This window comes from Heteronotia binoei, chromosome 21 (assembly GCF_032191835.1).
Source record: "Heteronotia binoei isolate CCM8104 ecotype False Entrance Well chromosome 21, APGP_CSIRO_Hbin_v1, whole genome shotgun sequence".
NCBI lineage: Eukaryota > Metazoa > Chordata > Lepidosauria > Squamata > Gekkonidae > Heteronotia > Heteronotia binoei.
In genome coordinates, this window is record NC_083243.1 from 135771298 (window position 1) to 135788039 (window position 16742).

Sequence of the window (16742 nt, forward strand, 5' to 3'; positions counted from 1 at the left end):
ACAGCGGTTGCCCTGCCGGTGACAAAGGTCATCCTACAGGTGGTGAAGGAGCCCTGGCCGAAGCCTGCTTCTACACCCGTAGCAGGTTGGACCATATGTACCGTGTCCAAGAGTCTAAGGCTGAGTTCCTCTTTACACACCCAAAGCCAAATTCTGTGGTTGTTTCCACCTCATCGAAGACCCGCAAGACACACTCCTCTCCACCGGACAAGGAGGGAAAGAAGCTGGATAACGTTGGGAGGAAATTCTACTCTGCTGGGGGCTGGGTGTAAAGGTATCTAACTATGCCGCGTGCATGGCTAGATACCAATATTCAGTGTGGGAACAACTTACCCCCCTCCTGTCTTCCCTGAGTGAGGAGAAGAGGTCGACTGCAAAGAAGTTGCAGAAGGAAGGCTTTGCTGTAGCCAAACAACAACTGGCTGCAGCAAAGCACATAGTCGACGTCTCAGCAAGGACCATCACTTCTGCCGTATGCCTCCGCTGCCACTCCTGGCTCAGATCCACGGCTCTCCAGCAGGACACCAGGGCCTTCGTTGAAGATCTGCCCTTCGAGGGCGAAGGCCTGTTCAGCTCTACCACCAACAATGCGCTCCAGGAAATGGATAAAAGTATAAAAACTTCCAGGAACCTGGGCATACCGGCATCTTCCAGAGCTGCAAAACAGAGACAGTGGCACAAGCCTTGGGCAAAGAAGCCGTACCAAAAGTTCTCCCCGGAACAGCAGTGGAGACCTCGCTCTGTTCAACCTGAGAATAGGTCCCCATACAGGGAGAACAACAGAAACTGCTATGCTTCAGCACAGACCACCGGCAAGTCCAAGGGCACTCACCCTTAAAAGCAGGGCCTTTGACTTTCTGGCAGCATGCGTCACTGTCCCCTCTTCCCCTTCATCTATCCGCCTCCGCCCGTTCCTGTCGGCCTGGGAGTCCATCACTATGGACAGGTGGGTGCTTTCCATCGTAGCGGAAATAGATTTTGCTCAGATTCCGAACTAATCTGTGGTAATTACCACTCCCCCTTCCCCATCTCTGCTGGCGGAGGTGAGCAGACTCTTACAGAAACAAGCCATAGAGAGGGTCCCAATGGAGGCCAGGACAGGAGGCTTCTACTCTCGTTACTTCCTGGTTCCCAAGCGGGACAGGGTCTAAGACCAATCATGGATCTTCGGAATCTGAACAAATTTATTTTGTACCAGAAGTTCAGAATGTCCACTCTGCAAACGATTCTGCCCTTCATCAACCAAGGGGATTGGATGGCAACGCTGGACCTCAAGGATGCATACTTCCATGTCAGCATCCATCCTGCGTTCAGACGTTTCCTTCGGTTTGCAGTAGGTTTTCAGCACTTCCAGTTCAAGGCTCTTCCGTTCGGTCTGTCCACTGCACCTCGGGTGTTCACGAAGATGATGAGTGTTGTGGCTGCCCATCTCTGGCTTCAAGGGATAGTCATCTTTTCATACATCGATGACTGGCTCCTTGTGGCGAAGTCGAAAGAGAGTTTGTCATCCCGTATTGCCATCACTCTTCGTCTTCTCGACACCTTGGGTCTGCAGGTCAATTTGGAGAAATCACACCTTACTCCATCAAGGACAGTTCAGTTCATAGGGGCTTTGCTGGATATGAACTTTCATCGTGCATTTCTGCCTCAGCAGAGAGTGATGGACATTATCAACCTTGTCAAACTTCTGCAGTTGAAAGTGGGGCACGTCGCAGCAGCTGCAGCGGATGCTGGGGCTGATGGCAGTGACTACAAGCGTGCTGCTCTTTGCGAAGCTGAAGATGAGAGGCCTACAGCTTTGGTTTCTTCGTCAGTTTCGCCCGTTAAGGGACTCACCTCGAAAGAGGTTTGTAATTCCACCTGTGACACTTCAAACACTGCAATGGTGGAAGTCAAAGGACAACATTTGTCAGGGAGCTCCCTTCCATCTACCTGCACCAACTGTCACTATCACAACAGATGCGTCTTTATGGGGTTGGGGGGCCCACATGGACAGTCTGTGTGTGGGGGGGGTCCTTGGCCTTTGAAATTGACTCACTGCCACATAAATTACTTGGAACTGCTGGCAGTTCACTTTGCTCTTTGGTCTTTCCGCCCCATGGTGGCGGGGAAGATTATTGCTCTGCTAACAGACAATACCACTGCCCTGTGTTACATCAACAGGCAGGGAGGGACAGTCTCTCGACGGCTTTGTGCGCTGGATCTGTGGTCGGAGTGCCTGGACCACGACATCTTTGTGAAGGCAGCACATCTCCCAGGGGTCCTCAACTTGCAAGCAGACTCCCTCAGCAGGGGTGCGGCTTCCCCGCACAAGTGGGAGTTACAGTGGCGCTTCCTTCAACCCATGTTTCAGCTCTGGGGGTGTCCTCAGGTGGTTGTCTTTGCCACAGCTGAAAACCGGAAGTGTCCTCTGTTTTGCTCCAGAGGGGGCTCAGATCCAGAGTCGGGGGACGGTCTGCTGTTCCCGTGGGAAGGTCGGTTCCTTTATATGTTCCCACCTCTGCCACTACTGACGAGGGTGGTCAACAAGATCGCAAGAGAGAGAGACCATGCTGTATCCTGGTGACTCCCTGGTGGCCTCGCCAGAACTGGTTCCTGATCCTGCTCCAACTGGCGAGGGGGGCCTTCTACCAGTTTCCTGCGGAACCAGACCTTCTGTTAGCTCAGGACGGTCATGTACTCCATCACAATGTGCCCCACCTGAAGATGACAGTGTGGTTCATCGACCCTGTGGGTTCTCTAGCAGAGTCCAACATGTTTTCTTGAACAGCAGGAAACTTTCTACCCGTGCTTCCTATGACAGGAAGTGGCGGAGGTTTCTGCAGTTCTTAGTTGATCCCTCAGTTTCACCCCAAAGGGTGGGATTGTCGGTAATTTTTGAGTTTTTGTTATCTCTGGTGGATGCTGGCCTTGTTTTTTCTTCCATAAAGGTTTATTTGGCAGCAATTTCTGCGTTCCATGAACCAGATGAGGGGCACTCTGTTTTTGCGCATCCTCATTCTAAGAGGTTTTTGAAGGGTTTGCTTAGGCATCATCCTCCATCGAGATCACCCCCACAGTTGTGGGATTTGACTTTAGTGTTGGACAGGCTGACTCGACGTCCTTTTGAGCCAATGGCCACATGTTCCTTACAGCTTCTATCTTGGAAGACTGCTTTTTTGGTAGCCATCACATCAGCATGCTGTGCAGGGGAGCTCACGGCTATGCGTTGTGACTACCCATATCTAGTTTTTCAGGAGGCTGGAGTGTTGTTAGCTCCTGATATTTCTTTTCTCCCCAAGGTGGTTTCTCAGTTCCACCTCAACTTAGAAGTTTGGTTGCCCACTTTTCATCCTACGCCTTCCTCGGATGAGGAACGTAGGTTGCATGCTCTAGATGTGAAGCGTGCTTTATTCTTTATTTAAGTTGCTCCAAGAGTTTTCGTAAGGACCAGCAGCTTTTTGTTTCTTATGCTGCTCCTAAGTTAGGTTCCAGGATCTCGTCTCAGCAGCTTTCGAAATGGCTCACTGAGACTATATACTGTGTTATTTGTTGGCAAAGAAGCCGTTCCCTGGGCCTATTCGCGGACACTCTACAAGAGCGATGGTGACGTTGGTGGCATTCCTGAAAGGTGTTTCCCTGACGGATGTTTGCAAGGCTGCCACCTGGTCCTCTCTGCATGCCTTTATGAAGCACTATGCACTTGATGTGCATGCTCAGCAGAGGACTCGTCTGGGAGCTGCGGTGCTGCAAGCTGTTTCTTCTGGTTGACCGTCTTCCCACCTCCAGGTATGTCTTGCTTGCTAATCTCCCATGAGTGTGAAGCACAGAGACCACGAAGAAGATAGACAGGTTGCTTACCTGTAACTGTAGATCTTTGAGTGGTCATCTGTGCATTCACACTACCCGCCCTCCTTCCCCACTGCTGACGGTCTCCCTCCAGTAGGGGCTTCCAGCGGTCAGGGAGGAACTGGCAGGATCCTCACACTGGCAAGCATGTGCACTGGGACGTCTGCACATGCCTGTTGGTGCCGAGCACAAAAAAATCCCGGGCTTTTTAGGTACCGATTCGGGGATCGGTGCAGGCACTCTATCCCATGAGTGTGAATGCACAGATGACCACTCGAAGATCTACAGTTACAGGTAAGCAACCTGTCTGTATGGGACATTTCAGTAACGGAGATACCCAAGGCCATGAAGGACAGTTACATTGGTGAACTGTGTTAAGTAACCCCAGATTCATCTCCACTGAAGTCAGTAAAGATAATTCCTAAAGAATTTAGTGGATTTTGAATTTGATTCAGAAATGTCTATGGTATTCAAGCCAGCATTTCTTCATTCCTTTTTTTCCTTTTTAAGAGACTGGTACCTTCAGTGTATTGTACTACATTTCATTGGTGAATCCAACTTTAAATCTTGCATTGCAGCATCTGAAACAACCCTGCTTGTGATTTGCGAACAGTAGCATGGAAAGTTTTCCATTATTTCTCTGGAAAACAACATTTACAGTGTTATCTGTATGTCCATTGTTTTACGTTTCATTCATTTATATATATTCATTGCTGTTTAAAGTTTGTGTTCCAGTTTAAGTTAGCTTGGGGAGAGAGGGTAAAATAAAATTTCTTTTAAAAGAAACATCTTTGCAAAATGTTTAAATACAATGTCTTCTTCACAGGAGTAATGTGTTACAAAATACCAATATCCAAAATTCAGCATTTGTGTCTCCAAAGATAATTAATGTGAAGGCTGGTGAGAAACTAAGTTGTGTAGAAACACAGGACAATCATAATTCAGAGGGACAGGAAAGCAACTATTGCAAACCATCTGATGGGCTGGACCCTGATTCATCTATTTCAAACAAACAACGGCAGGCTATCATCATTGCAGATTCCCCAAGTCCAGCAGTGAGTGTGATTACTATCAGCAGTGACACAGATGAAGATGATGTGGCACAAAGGCATTCACTTGCAGAGTAAGAAGTTGCTCTTCAGTTTTAACTTCTGCTTTCCTTAGAACATTGTGCATGCTGGAATGGTAATGGTTTTTCTTTATTACCTGTAACGTGACGCTGCCTAAGTATGTATATGTAACTATGCGTCAATCTAGTGTGCTGCAGCAGTGAAAAAATCCTCTGTGTTAAGGATTATTAGGAAAGGAATTGAACATATGCCCTTGTATAGATCTATATGATGCAGCCTCAACTGGAATACTGTATAGAGTTCTGGTCACCATATCTCAAAAAGGACATCACAGAGCTGGATAAAGCACAGAAGAGGACAACCAAGATGATTAGGGGATTGGAGCACCTTCCCTAAGAGGAAAAGCTGAAGAGTCTAGGATTTTTCAGTTTAGAAAAGAAATGGCTGGGTGGGCATGCTAGGTTTATAAAATTTTGTATAGGGTCAAAAGAATTGACAAAGAGAATTTTTTTTCCCTCTTCCAAAATACATCATTTATAATGTAATTAGCACATGAAATTATACTATTTAGCATATTTATGGAATTTAAAAGTATAGATATTTCAATTTTCAATAAGAAAAATTACAAATATACCCATCTCTTGAGAAAGTACATTTTTTTTTAGCTTTTGCCATTTGAGAGTAGGAAAAAATAACACTTGAAGGAAGAAAAAATCTGTAATAAAAGAAAGTGTGTTATTTGGACAGAAACTGAATCACAATAGGTAGGAATAATAATATGTTTGGATAGTGAGCTAAACTTTATAACATTGAAAACACTGAGGTTTTTAGTAATGCATTATCATTCAGCACACTACGGCTTATTAATTGATGCTAAATGATTGACATTTAAGAAAAAAATTATTGAAAATTTATGTATGTAGAATAAAGGGTTTTTTTCCAGTGATCCCCCAAATCCCCTAATTTTTCCTTTGGGAGAAAAATCTGAGACTTTTTCATGCTTTATAAGACCAAAGTTTCCCCACTGAAAAATGAAAATATTTCATAGGAGTTTTTTCCAGTGTGAGAATGAAAAAATTACCCTAAGACTCATATTTTAAGGTAGAACATTTAGTAAGAGGTTTTTCTATTATTCCCCCCCCCCCATTTTCCAGTTTTCCTATTTCCTGGGCACTCATATCTACAGGCATATCTAATTTCCTTCTCTTCCTGTATCAGATGTAATGGTAGCCTTGATTGCGAAGCTTGCCAGAGTACTCTAAATATTGACCGTGTGTGTTCATTAAGCAGTCCTGACAGCACTTTGAGTACCAGCTCTTCTGGACAGTCCAGTCCATCTCCTTGTAAAAGGCACAACAGGTAAGGCAGGCTTCTTTTGTTTTGTTTTTTAAAGAACTGGGTTTTATGTAAAGGCTGTTTTCCAGAAAAAATCCTGAGCTGTAAGTCTATATGTTATAAGCTTGCCCATGCAGCTCTCTGAATCACTGTGACAATTCATCTGTGTGCTGGATATTTTTGAGGAGTAGATAAGGTGAACCACCTGACCTGGATAGCCCAGGCTATCCTGATCTCAGAAGCTAAGAAGCTCAGCCCTGGGAAGTATTTGGATGTGAAACCACCAAGGAATACCAAGGTTGTGACGCAGGGGCAGAAATGGCAAACTACCTCTGAAAATCTCTAGCCTTGAAAACCCTATGGGGTTGCCATAAGTTAGGTGTGACTTGATGACATTTTCCACCACCAGATAAGGTTGAAATACTACAGGGGGAGAAGTCTTACTAAGCTTGTAGACTTCCAGTTTGAATATTTCATATGATGAAAGCTTAGAATTATTCTGAGTGAACATGTTTTTTGTTTGGATATAGCAATTATATGGTTCCAGAAGATTATTGATATTGTTCTAAAATATATACTGAAAACTCTTTTCTGAAACACCAACAGCAATACTTTGGAGATCTGTTACGTTACTATTTCCTGAATACAAATTTTTAAAAATTTAAGTTTTCTACAGGCTTGCAGGGAACTCAAATGAGCAGCTTTGTTTAGTTGTGAAAATCCTGAATTTATGGTCCATTATAGAATTATCTTGCTTCCCTGACAACAATCACCGTAGTAACTAGGTTCCCAATTAAAAAGATGGGAGAAACTACTAGGACTGAGCCAAGTGTTCCACAGCTAACATTTAAAGCATGAAACAGGGTGGGTGGTGGTGGTTACTTTAAAGACCCCCAAAAGCTTACTTTTTTGTCAGTTCACTGCTGTTCACAACCTCAGAGAGCTGTAGCTTGAGCATCTTCTTTGGTTGAAAAAAAATTTCCTCTTGGTAACAGTGATATGCAGCCAATAATTTCAGTTTATTAAAACTATATGTCTCTGTAAACCAGTGTTCTTCACAAGCGGGGGTGACCAAATATACATAGCTAGAATTAGTTTATTACCGCTATTACATTTACGGACAAGAAATATGACAGCCTCTAAATATATATATATATACACACACACATACAGAATGCTTGTTATGGTAAGCATGAATGAGGTGATCATCTTGACAAGAAACAGTAATTGCACATATTTAGTTTTAGTTTTTGTCTAGTTGCTACAGCAAAAAAGATACTGCCTTTGTAGACCATGGTTTTATGTAAATTGGAAGGCATGTCAGGGCAGGTGGCACCTTAACTTTGCAGCACTCTTTCCCTAGAAATTATTCTGCCTTGCTTGTTGCAGTTAGTGCACTACTGTTCCTGAGCCTTTTGGGGAGTGTATTCTGTTAGAAACTACTTTGCCCACTGGGCTGGAACTACATGTGATTATTTGGCTTCCTTTTGTATTATATGCGTATCTGAAATAGCATGTCAGATAAAAATTGCATAAGTGTAGATTTACGTGTTTTTAAAATACTGTATTAAATCTGTTCTCGGGAGGAGCGGGGTATAAATTAGCAGAAATAAATAAATAAAATGATCAGCACTGAATATGTAAAATTGTTTCATGCCGTATACATTGTCTAGTGATATATTAATTACTCCTATAAATAAATAAAAGTACCTCTGATTGCTGCAGTGTCTTGGTTACTGCAGCAAGGATATAAAAGAGTCTTGTTCAGGAACCAGAGGAACACAGTATCTCGATGACTGGTCTTTGAGTGGTTGGCATTCATAAGTGGGAAGCTAGCTAGTTTTACTGACAGTGTTTTTTAGAACATAAATTATTCGATGAGATCACTTGTTCTAGAAGGGTAGAGCCTCACAATGTGAATTATTCTAGAAATGGGCAATTTTCAGACTTGTACAGTCTGCTTTTGAAGGAATGCTGTGCTGCTGTACCAATCTGCCATAACATGGGGGGGAGGGGGGAGGCGGTTCTTCTACTATTTCTGCATTACTCAGAAAACACTTGAGGAGGTGAGGGCCCTATGATGTTTAGATGGATTCCGTAGGGCCTGCAAGACCCACCTCTTCAAGATGGCCTTCAATTAGTGGAAAACTAGTGACAAACTAGGTATGCTGCTGGAAATGCTTTTATTCTTGAAATGCTTTTACTCTCGGAAATTTACTGAAACCTGTTTATAACGCCATATTGTTAAGTTAATTTTAATAATTTGTAATTGTTTTAACCATGTTTTATAAGTATAATTGATGTAATGTGTGTTTTCTGTTGTGAGCTGCCCTGAGCCTGCTCCGGCGGGGAGGGCGGGATAGAAATAAAAAATTATTATTATTATTATTATTATTATTATTATTATTATTATTATTATTATTATTATTATTATTATTATTATTATTATTATGTACCACTGCAGCATAGCTTGTTTTCAAATACTTTGAAAGCAAGAACCACTGATTTCAGTGAAATACATTTCTGTAGTTGTGAGAGGTGAGGAATGTATTGGGAAGGAAAAGTAAAGGCTGGCACTATCTCATGGATAGTTCAGTAGTCACTGGACGACCATATCAACATACTGCTGACCTCTGAATTATGGGAAGCTGAAGTTGTTTAAAACAGTTCCTGAGTATAATCATGATTGAGATTGCAAAGATGTCTTGAGGAAGATTAAATTTTATGCAAGGTCAGCATATTCCTATTCATATTGGGTGGATGAAAGTTTTCATACATCTACAGTTTGGAACTCCTTGGGGTTTTAGCGTTGCTCATTCTTTTCTGTTTTTTCCCTACTATTCATATATTGAAATCTGCCTTCATTTTTTGGATTGCAGAACAACTCGTTTAACTTCCTATGTTCAAACAGGAGAACTTAAAATATGAAATCTGTCCTGTGGTTTTAATTTTACTTATTTTACATCCTTCTTTCTTGTATGTATATTATAGGAAGAATAAATTATAGCTAACAAGACAAATTATAAACCTCATATAACAGAACCTATCATTTGTAATAATACTTCACTTTACTGCTGTACTATAGTATGTCAGATGATGATCAAGAAAGTGGCTGTGATACTGTGGATGGCTCCCCAAGTTCAGACTCTTCAGGCCATGACAGCCCATTCCTAGAAAACAATTTTGCCGAAGATACCAGGGAAACCCCAGAAACAAGAACCTCAACAAACATGAAAGCCAAACCAGCTATCTGCACTGTGGTGGTGCCACCAATAACGATAGAGAACAGATTAGATACAGATGAGCAAATGATACGCAAAGGTAATCAGAACTTACTTGTTTCACTATGTTGGCATGTTCTGTTGAGTATTTCTGTCAACTCATTTTTATACTGTGTCGAAACCAAAAAATAATCAGGAGTAAGGATTCTGCCCCATTCCCAATAGAATTCGTGAGCATACACTGTGTTTACAATTAATAGCCAGAATAGAGATGTTTTGTCATGCGTAGCTAAGAGAAATATTAAAAGTATATTTGGAGTACATCTTTTAGACCTGCTGTCTTTATGTTTTGCTAGATGCCACTTGCCAACCATTGGTAAAACGTCGATCTGCCCGTATAAAAACAAACCACCTTTCTGACTTTGGTAATCGTCAACGAAAATTGACATCAGGATTCCATCAGCAGCACTCAAACCTCAGTCGGGTATGTGTGCATACTCTAATATATAGATATTCCATGCAGAAAATATACAATTAATCATAATAATAAAATTATTAAAATGTTAAAACTGTGTTCCTCTGCCTTGTTAAACATGACAGAGGAGAGAATCTTGCTACCTTAAGGATAGTTTTGTTGAAACAATCAGCAAGAAGAATATAAAAATAATTTGATCTATCTGGATATTTGGACCAAATTGGGGTAATGTATGTATTCCAAATGCCCTGGTAAGATTAGCAATGTAAAAGGACATGTTCAATTGTTTCTACTATTCCAGACTGACATAGGCAGAGACAATGTACGTATGGGATACATGCATATCTCTCTTCAAGAAGGGCAGATGGGAGGGCATTAAACTGGGCCAGAGTGAAGGCTAAGCAGTCTTTGGGAGATTTTAATGTATAAAGGTAACTTGATGGAACAAAACTTTTGTTACAGTTCCCCACTGCTAGAGAAGGTTAGGCCTGTGATCTGTCAGCTTGAAGGGTGGTATCCCATAGTCTCTATTTGATTAGTGCTCTGGCTCCTGGTTACCCAAGATAAAGTGAGGCTTTACAAGAGGAACCAAGTATTGCAGTTTGTCCTTTATTGCTCTTGCACACCTTGAGTGAAAATTGTCTGAAAGGATTAATTAAGTTAACCTGGGGGGTGTTAACTTGAGACAGATGCATGTAGCGTGGAACCAGCCCTGCCTCTAGCCTAAGCAGGGCACTGGGTACAAGCAAAGTACTTCAAATAAGGATCTGGGAAAATTGGATTGGATTGTTTCTTGTTCATGGTAGGCTCTTTTGAGTCCTGCTTCGGTGTAAACTAGAATAACCGTGTCATCTACGTATAATAGTGTAGAGATTGGTCTATTTGCTATATTGGGCAGATGGGATTGGACAAGACCTGCAGCATGGAGTTTATATTGAAGTTAAATAATGGGAGCAAGGATGCAACCTTGCTTCAAATCTCTTCTGACCTCCATACAGCCCAGAGGTCCTGCGGTCCTGTAGAGGTCCTGAGCTAGTGCCTGGCTGCTGTCATCAAATGGCTAAAAGTGAACAAGTTGAAACTAAATCCTGATAAGCCAGAGGTGATGCTGGTTGAGAAGGCTGAGATCTTGGATGACATTCCCCCCCCCCCCACACACACACACAGTTGATGACATTCAGCTGTCTCTCACAGCCTCCCGTTAAGAGTATAGGGATTATCCTGGACACAGCTTTATTGCTGGAGAAACAAGTTAATTCAGCTTAAAAATGCTTTCTTCCATCTTCATTTAGTCTGGAAGATGGCTCCCTTTCTTGACCTAGCTGAACTGGCTACATGGCTATTGCAATACACTGTACATAGACTAGACTTGAGGCTAGACTATTGCAGTACACTGTACATGGTTCTGCATTTGAAGACAATATAGAAACTCTAGTTGGTACAGAATGCTGCAGCTCAGTTACAATTGGGAGCTAGGCAGAGTATATATGTATTACATTACACATTACAAGTCCATTGGTTGTAGGTTAGTTTCAGAGCTCAGTTCAAGGAATTGACTATAACATACCATGTCCTTCATGGCCTAGGATCAATATCTAAAAGATACCTTTCCTGATAGGCCTCATTGCAACAGCTGCACTCAGCTAAGCAAAGTTTTCTGAAGGTGCCACCCTGCAAATGGTTAAGATCAGCTGCTACTTGTACCCAAGCATTCTTTGTTGTGACTCTCATTTATGGAATGACCTGCCTGAAAATATCAGAATAGCTCCCATGCTTCTGTCATTCCACTGAATGCGTAAACTACACTTGTTCAGGAGAATATATTTACAAAGGGGCAATGCTGTCATTTATGGCAATGTTTATTGTATGTATTATCTTGTTCTTACTGCGTTATTGTCTAATTTCTGTTTCTTAGGTGTCTTGTCTTGTACTGTTTTTGTTGCATAGTTTTAAAAGTTATAATCTGCCTTGAGTCTCAGTGAGAAAAGTAAATAAAAATGCTGGAACAAAGAGACCCTTCATTGATCTTGCAGAACGTTATGTAATGGTGAGGAAAAGAACATGGCGAAAGGAGGAGGAAATCTCGCCCTCAGGATGTTACAGGCAGTGTTGGTGGAAAAGAGGAAGATTGTTTGGCAGTAGAGGCAACATAGGCCTCTTTGGAAGTGGTGAATGATTGTACTTATTTGAAATTTAACTGTCATTTCTCTTGGGGCAGGTTCAACACTATGGATCTGGGACTCAGGAGTGGAATGGAAACTGTGGACCCTGGAGACAGCAGGCCTATATCCCAATCAATGTTGCCAGTCATGCATTCTCTCTTCAACATGGAAGTCCCACTCATACCTCGGTTCACGCACATTTGGCTGGAAGTGCGCATCTTGGAGGACAGCCTGCTATTTTACCTTATCCATCATCTGCACCTCTTAGTACTGCTGCTCCTGTTGCCCACATCCTAGCCTCACCATGTACCTCAAGACCTATATTACAACATCCCACTTACGGTATATCTCATCACAATGGCATAGTTCACCAAGTCCCAGTGGGCATAAATCCCCGACTGCTACCCTCCCCAACCATCCATCAGACTCAGTACAAACCGATTTTTCCACCACATTCTTACATAGCATCACCTGCTTACACAGGATTTCCATTGAGTCCAACAAAACTCAGTCAGTATCCATTTATGTGAGAACTCAAATTCAGTATGCTGAGGAAGCTCAATTAAACATGCGTTGATTTGAGAGAAGAACATGGTATTTAATAAATATTAGCCATGGCACAATAAAATTATTTTTTTTAATCATGTTAGACTTGGGTGCAATTTAAACAACCTTGAGCTTTAACTCACTTTTAATGTGTTTTTGCACATTTGGTATAACTTGTCTTTAGTCATGTTATCTTCTTATAGAGTAACTCCAGGCAGGTGACTTACGGGAGCAGAAAACCAGTTTTGCTCCTACTATTTTTTATACAATTGCCTTCTAACTAGTGCAAGACACGTCTACATTTGGGAAGCCATTTGAGTGTACAGATTTAGAGCAACAGATGCACATGTGTCATCAGTATCATGTATGAGTAATTTGTTTGTATTATGTATCTTGGTGTTCTGTGTTGAATCACTTATGTAAAGAGGTTGAGCTGTTATTCACATCGCATGTGTCCTTTTGCATGGGCAAAAATGAAGTTGCCTAGAAAATTGCTCTTAAATGTTGGTGTCCTAATAATCTCAGCTGCATTGTAAACTGTTCCCACACATAGTGCCTTAAATATTTGAGGTTGTCAATGTTACTATATTATAAATGTTGAGGACTGCAGCACTTAACATTCAGATTTGCTGATTATTTGATAAAGTAATGCTCTTTTTTAGTTGTGTGTGTGTTTAGTATGATTTTAGTACTGAGTGTGTTTTGTTTATCTTGAAGGCAGCATGTTTTCCTGTTGCTGAATTCTGCTGTCTGATACCTTTTCCCAGAATGATCAGCTTTAAGAAAAGCATTTTGTAGTGCTTTAGGAAAAGTTGATTCAGTAGCCGTTTAAAAAAAACAAAATAAAATTGTGTTTTATACTGTTCAGTGGAACTGCAATACAATCTAAGTAGTTTATTTTCAAAGTGTTTATGTCAAATTGGATTTTATATCCTGTTTAGAGGTGCAGTAGGCATGACTTGGGTAGATTATGAAAGAAAAAAGCAAAATGCTAATTGATTCATGCTGTGGTTTCATCTTAGCTTGAACAAACCATGCAGTATTTAATAAATAGTAGCGAAATATTTACTATTGAAGCTTGAAAAGATGTGAGTACTTTGTGTGCAATTTTTCATTTATGCATGAGAGAGATTTTAGTCTTTTTACATTATAGTATTTGTTCTAGCCTTTTGGGATGTTTTCTTATTTAATACATTCCGTCAGGGACAATAAATTACATGCTTTTTACCCTCCTAGGAAGTGCATCTTTTCTGTGTGGTTAGGTTTTTTGTTCATGTTCAAGTAAAATTGCTTTTGCAGCACCAAAGACTTAATCATCCATTTCTTATAAAAGGTAGCTACTTTTTGATAGACCTCAAGTATACTGTAACTAGTGTTAGCAATGGGTTTAAAGGAAGGTATTAAAGTGAGGCTGTGTTCTAGTTTATGAGGCAAGTAATAAATTGTATCATTTATCTTGAATGTATCATAGATAAAGCTGCTATATAATGATTGCCACTTCAGATAGCTGTGAAATGAGGTGATTTAACTAGTTCTTAGCCTTCTATCTTCTGTATGTCTAATTACATGAAATGGAAGGAGGGTTGATTTTGTTCTGTTTGCTTTCATGTTTGGAGTGTTGTAACTATTATATTGTAAATGATGAAAGGAAAAGCATATGTTATTTTGGGGTGTGTTATTTGCATCAGTATTTTATCTCCATTAACTATCACTGCATATAAGTGGGTGTATCCATGTAATTTAATTTTTATGTGTTCATATTCTCATTGTGTAGACACTTAAAACTGTATCTTGGTGGCTTGACTTTTTATAAACAAAAGTTTCTGGAATAACAGTTCTTACAGCATGGACTGGAATAAGAATGCAGAGTGCTTCTTAAGGACAATCCTAAACATATTTACTCAAATCCTTTTGTGTTCAATGGGGCTTACTTCCAGGTAATTGTGCTTAGGATTGCAGCCTCAGTTACTAACAGGTTTGGGGTTTTTTGTTCCATTAACACAAGCAGTGTTTTATTTAATGTATATGTAAATGAAATGAATGTACCTACATTTGATTTCCTTTTCAGGACTGAAATACAGCAGTATTCATAAAAACCAAAAACCAGCAGTACATTTTAACGGCTGAAAATGAAATTAAATTCTAATATTTCGTACAAGTTTTTGGGCCACAGCCTGAGAGCCACAGGTGTCATTTTCATGTCCAGTGAAGCTTTTCATCTACTGTTCTTTTTCTAGAAAGTTTCTGTCTTGCATCAGAAAAAAAGTTTTTTAAAACTTTGTGGAATTTTCAAAAAAAGTTTGCGATACAGCATGAGAGGTTGCAAAATGAAGAGTAAAAAGTTCCACTGGACATGAATAAGTTCTGGAAGCTACCTAAAGGAGTTCTTTGGATTTTGGCTTCAGTGGTTTTTCATAAATAGTCTTTTATATAAATACAAATTTTGTGTGTGTGTGTGTGTGTGTATAAACAAGAATAATCTGACTTAAGTGCAACATTTTGAGCACATACTAAAGTTTTAGATGAAGTCGAGAGAACAGTCAAGCAGACCCTGCTCCTCACTGTTTGTGGTTCAGCAAATTCTGATTTCCCGTTAACTCCATGGCATTGAGAATTGGGGTTTCTTGGTGTGATTTCCATTGCTGGCAGTGGACTCAGTACAGATTATGAGCACCAGAAGTTAACTTTTCTGTAAAGATAACAGTTTTTTTTTTTAAATTTGCTTGGACCCTTTCTTGCTCTTAAATATTTATTGTACTTTTAAATTATACTTAGGATATAAAGCTAGCTTGGGACATTAAGCCACGCTGAAATATGAAACCTCTGCTATTCACATGCCCCAAGTGAAGCTCACGGCTCTTAATGAATAGTAACAAAGTGACTTTAATTCTTTCATGATGATAAAAAGGAAACTAAGATCTGCTACAGTTTACATAATATATGACTCTGTAACCAGTTCTGTAATGAGAATTCCAGTGAAGTACCAGAATTTTTGCCATCTCTGTAGTTTGAAACTCCTACTCCACAGCAATTTTATTGACTTCAGTTTGCTGTGAAATAAATGACTTATGGCTTCAGAGGGCCAACTGTGTGTCAATACAGAACTGCCTGCAAGACAAGGGTATAAATCTGGAAAAGCTGTTCCATAGACTCATTTTATTGATCCATTGTCTTTTAAATAAAACACTGCACAATGACAAAATTGCATACTATTTTTAATTTGGAGATTAATTTTATAAGACTTCCTTGTATTCATTTTTTAACTTTAATTCAGGGTGTGTTACTGATCAAATGTACTACTGTATTAACTGTTTTTTTTTAATATTCTCTATTTACTGCTAATTTTAAGTTGGTTTGTGTTGAGTAAAAGCTAAATCACACTGCAAGCTGTAGAAAGATTTGTTTTAGAACTAATGATATAGATTTGGTTACTAAGTTTGAACTGTTACAGTTTAACAATTATTTGTAGACTTGTGGCTTTTTGTTCTTGATTTCTGTGCTACACTAGTTTGCCATGTAGCAATTGCACTGTGCAATATTACAATAAGAGGACTGGGAAAATTTTTATGGATGTAATGTTTCTTACAGTTTGCGATAGTATTTCTCTCTAGTTCTCAGTGATTTAAATGTGACCAAGCCTTCTGTACTTTGTCACAAAAAGCGGGTTTTCCAGGTGACTATTTTGGTGAGTGTCAAAATAAGAATTTATGGTGTATTACTGTCAAGATTCACTTTGAATTAAAATATATATTACAGCAATTTGGAAGTGTTGGCTTTTGTTTTGGTTAAAAAAATCATGATCAAGTAAATCTTGTACTCTCAAAGTGCTATTGAAGTCTCAAAGTGCTATTGAAGTCTCTCAGTTTTTGTATTCAGAGGTTATATAAAAGCTTCTGTTGAGGTAGGTTGGCCACCAATATTTCCTTGTCATGGGATCCTTGTAAAAATAGTTTGATCAAATGCTTTATAGATCCCAGAGTTGTCAGGCTTTGAATAATCTCCAGAAAAGTGGTTGTCTGTGTTGTAGTTTTGGACTTCATTGACAAGCTGAGCTCTTTTGACAGCTACTTGTACTAGGAAAATGTTAGATCAAGATGGGTAGCCA

General features: G+C 40.2%; 1 protein-coding gene across 6 annotated transcripts in view; it reads left to right on the forward strand.

Moving 5' to 3' along the window:
• HIPK3 (homeodomain interacting protein kinase 3) overlaps window positions 1–16396 on the forward strand; it is a 144999-nt gene extending 128603 nt beyond the window's left edge. For all 6 annotated transcript variants that reach the window (XM_060262830.1, XM_060262828.1, XM_060262831.1 and 3 more), the window contains 5 exons: window positions 4655–4951; window positions 6117–6257; window positions 9319–9554; window positions 9811–9938; window positions 12148–16396. In XM_060262830.1, the coding sequence (XP_060118813.1) occupies window positions 4655–4951; window positions 6117–6257; window positions 9319–9554; window positions 9811–9938; window positions 12148–12621 (1276 nt within the window). In that variant the 3' untranslated portion in view covers window positions 12622–16396. The remainder of the gene's footprint in view (window positions 1–4654; window positions 4952–6116; window positions 6258–9318; window positions 9555–9810; window positions 9939–12147) is intronic.
• The last annotated feature ends 346 nt before the right edge of the window (window positions 16397–16742 follow it).